The 2525-nt window shown below is 31.4% G+C and overlaps 1 protein-coding gene across 1 annotated transcript; it reads right to left on the bottom strand.

The window, feature by feature from the left end:
* Nucleotides 1-654: 654 nt before the first annotated feature.
* LOC107927573 (protein MIZU-KUSSEI 1) lies at nucleotides 655-1654 on the bottom strand. Its single transcript, XM_016858667.2, has one exon. It carries the CDS (start codon nucleotides 1582-1584, stop codon nucleotides 847-849), a length of 738 nt encoding a protein of 245 aa, XP_016714156.1. The 5' UTR covers nucleotides 1585-1654; the 3' UTR covers nucleotides 655-846.
* Nucleotides 1655-2525: the final 871 nt, after the last annotated feature.

Below are 2525 nucleotides of genomic sequence, written 5' to 3'. Positions count from 1 at the left end.
TCGTTACATAGTACATGGATCAAACTAATAAAAAAATTATACAAATATTAAAGTGGTAATTTAGCTACATTACATGAGCCAAAAGAAATATTAAGCTACTTTGGGTAAAAATACAATAGAGGCCCTTGTACTAGTTGTTAGATTGCATTTTTCTCCCTCTACTAAAAAATGAGCAAATTAGTCCCTGTATATTAGATCAAAGGGCAAATTAGCCCTTTTTGTTAAAAAATTCATTCATTTCTACTATTAAAAATTGGCATGGCTGATAGAATAACCAAATAACCACACATGTCGTGCCACGTGTATCTCATGCTGATGCACGTTGACCATTTTTTAATAGTAGAAATGGATACAATTTTTAACAAAAGGACCAATACTCTTTGATTTAGCGTATAAAAACTAATTTACCCATTTTTAAAGTAAAAGAAAAAAAAATACAATCTAACACCTAATCAAAGGGCCTCTATAATATTTTTACCACCTTACTTTGAATTATTATAAAAATAAAAATCTTCAATAGAAATCTTTTCTGATTTCCTTCCTTAATAATAGCTTTTATAAATACGTAATTAAACGCCGCTAAAAGCCTGTTTTGGTGTAGTGAATAATTAACAACATTTCTAAATTAAAATCAATCAAAGACTAATGCTCTCATTTAAATAAACATTATTTTCTCATATATTGCTAAAATAACCTAATTTTCCATGGAAGATCAATACAATAATTTAACGTACCCAATTGTAAACCTTGTTTTTTTCTTTAACTACCAAATCGCTAAAAAATATAAAGTTGGAGGACCGATTTACATAATAAACCCTAAGTTACATACCATATCCTTAAACTCTTTCATCCAACCCTAACAAAAAATATGCTAAGTTCAGGGCCGGAATTACCGTCGGGATTCATCATGTAATAAGTTTCCGAATCTCTAGAATTAACGACTCGTTCGAAATGTGCGCGCATGTACGTCAGCTCGCCGTCAGGATTCTCCGTCGCTTCGGCCGGTATAACCCCGGCGCCCATTGAAATGGGATGCAACGTTTGCATCACCATCAAATCTTCATCTGTCGGATCTCTCTTTACACCATAGCCTGATTTTTTACCATTGCAATATAATGTCCATATTGGCTCTTCAAGGATCTTGATCTTCTCCGATGGACGCTTTTCGCATTCGAGAGCGATCCTTACGAGTCCTAATCCCATATCTTGGAGGAGTTTCCCTGTATTTATTGCAAGCTCAAGGATTAAGATAGGGAGGCATTTCGAGTTTTCTTGGATGGCGAGGTTAACCCTTGCTTTACGGTACCCAAATAGGGTTCCGGTCATCCGTGTACCTCCGTGGATATGGCTGTCGTGTCCGTGGAGATTGATTGGGATTTTGCACACAGGCGTTATGATCGGAAATGACCTGAAAACGGAACGAAAACGCCTAAACATCTTGGAGGATTTTGAAGATCCTTTCTTGTTTGATGGTTGTTGAAGAGAGACTGGTGGACGAGATTCCGATCGAGGACTCGCCGGAGAAGTTGTAGTAGATGTATCATTGCAAGGTGATATTTCGGAAGGACTGTTTTGAGCTGCCATGGATGGTGGAAGGAGGGCGCTGTGTGATGATTGGAGTTACGAGTGGAGCATATATATAGTTGCAAGTGTATGGCATGCACGTTCTTCAACTTCACTTAATGGGAACTTATTTAAATTATTGTTGTTATTATTTTAAGTAAATTAATACTGACTTATGGTTAGGGTTTTTAGTTTAGTTAACTAAAAAATAGTTCTTTTTTTTTTTTTACTTATTTTTGGAACCACTTAAAAAGTGTTAAAGCTTGACTATATCCATCCATAGTTGTAAATCATTTAGCTCCAACAATGTTTTCTTAAAAATTAAATTAATTATTAAATGTTATCGATAATAAATTAACAATAAAAACATTTCGACTTTTCATATAATTATTCTATACACTGTTTGTGAATCTTAAAAGGATTTCCTATAATTATTATATGCATTGTTAGCGGAATAAAAAGAATTCTACAAACGAATTTAAGATATATTGTTACATCAATTTTTTGAAGTTTTTTATAAAGTGATCCTAAACCCATTATTGTATAACCTATACATTAATATTTTATAAGAGGCGGGAGTTGTTCAAACCCGAGTCCTTATATTCATGTTAGATTCTAAATATGATGTCAACAAAAAAATTAAGTAGTTTAAGGTTTAATTTGGATGTGTGTTTGGATTCAAATACAGCTGTAGCGATAAGGCAAGGAAGTAAAATGACTATTAAAAGCAATTCATTAAAACTCATATACAATAGAAGTTTTAAAATATTTTAGTTTTATAAAATTATTAAAAATATGTGAAATTGTAATTTTATTTAATAAAACAATATGTATCACAATATTTTTATAAATATTTTAATTAAATGTTTTATCATCATTTAAAATTATTTATTATATTATTAAATGATAAATTACTATGATTCGATGGTAAATTATTTTTATAAAAATTATTTTTAATGATA

This window comes from Gossypium hirsutum, chromosome D04 (assembly GCF_007990345.1).
Source record: "Gossypium hirsutum isolate 1008001.06 chromosome D04, Gossypium_hirsutum_v2.1, whole genome shotgun sequence".
NCBI lineage: Eukaryota > Viridiplantae > Streptophyta > Magnoliopsida > Malvales > Malvaceae > Gossypium > Gossypium hirsutum.
This window is presented reverse-complemented; position numbering and strand designations above follow the sequence as displayed.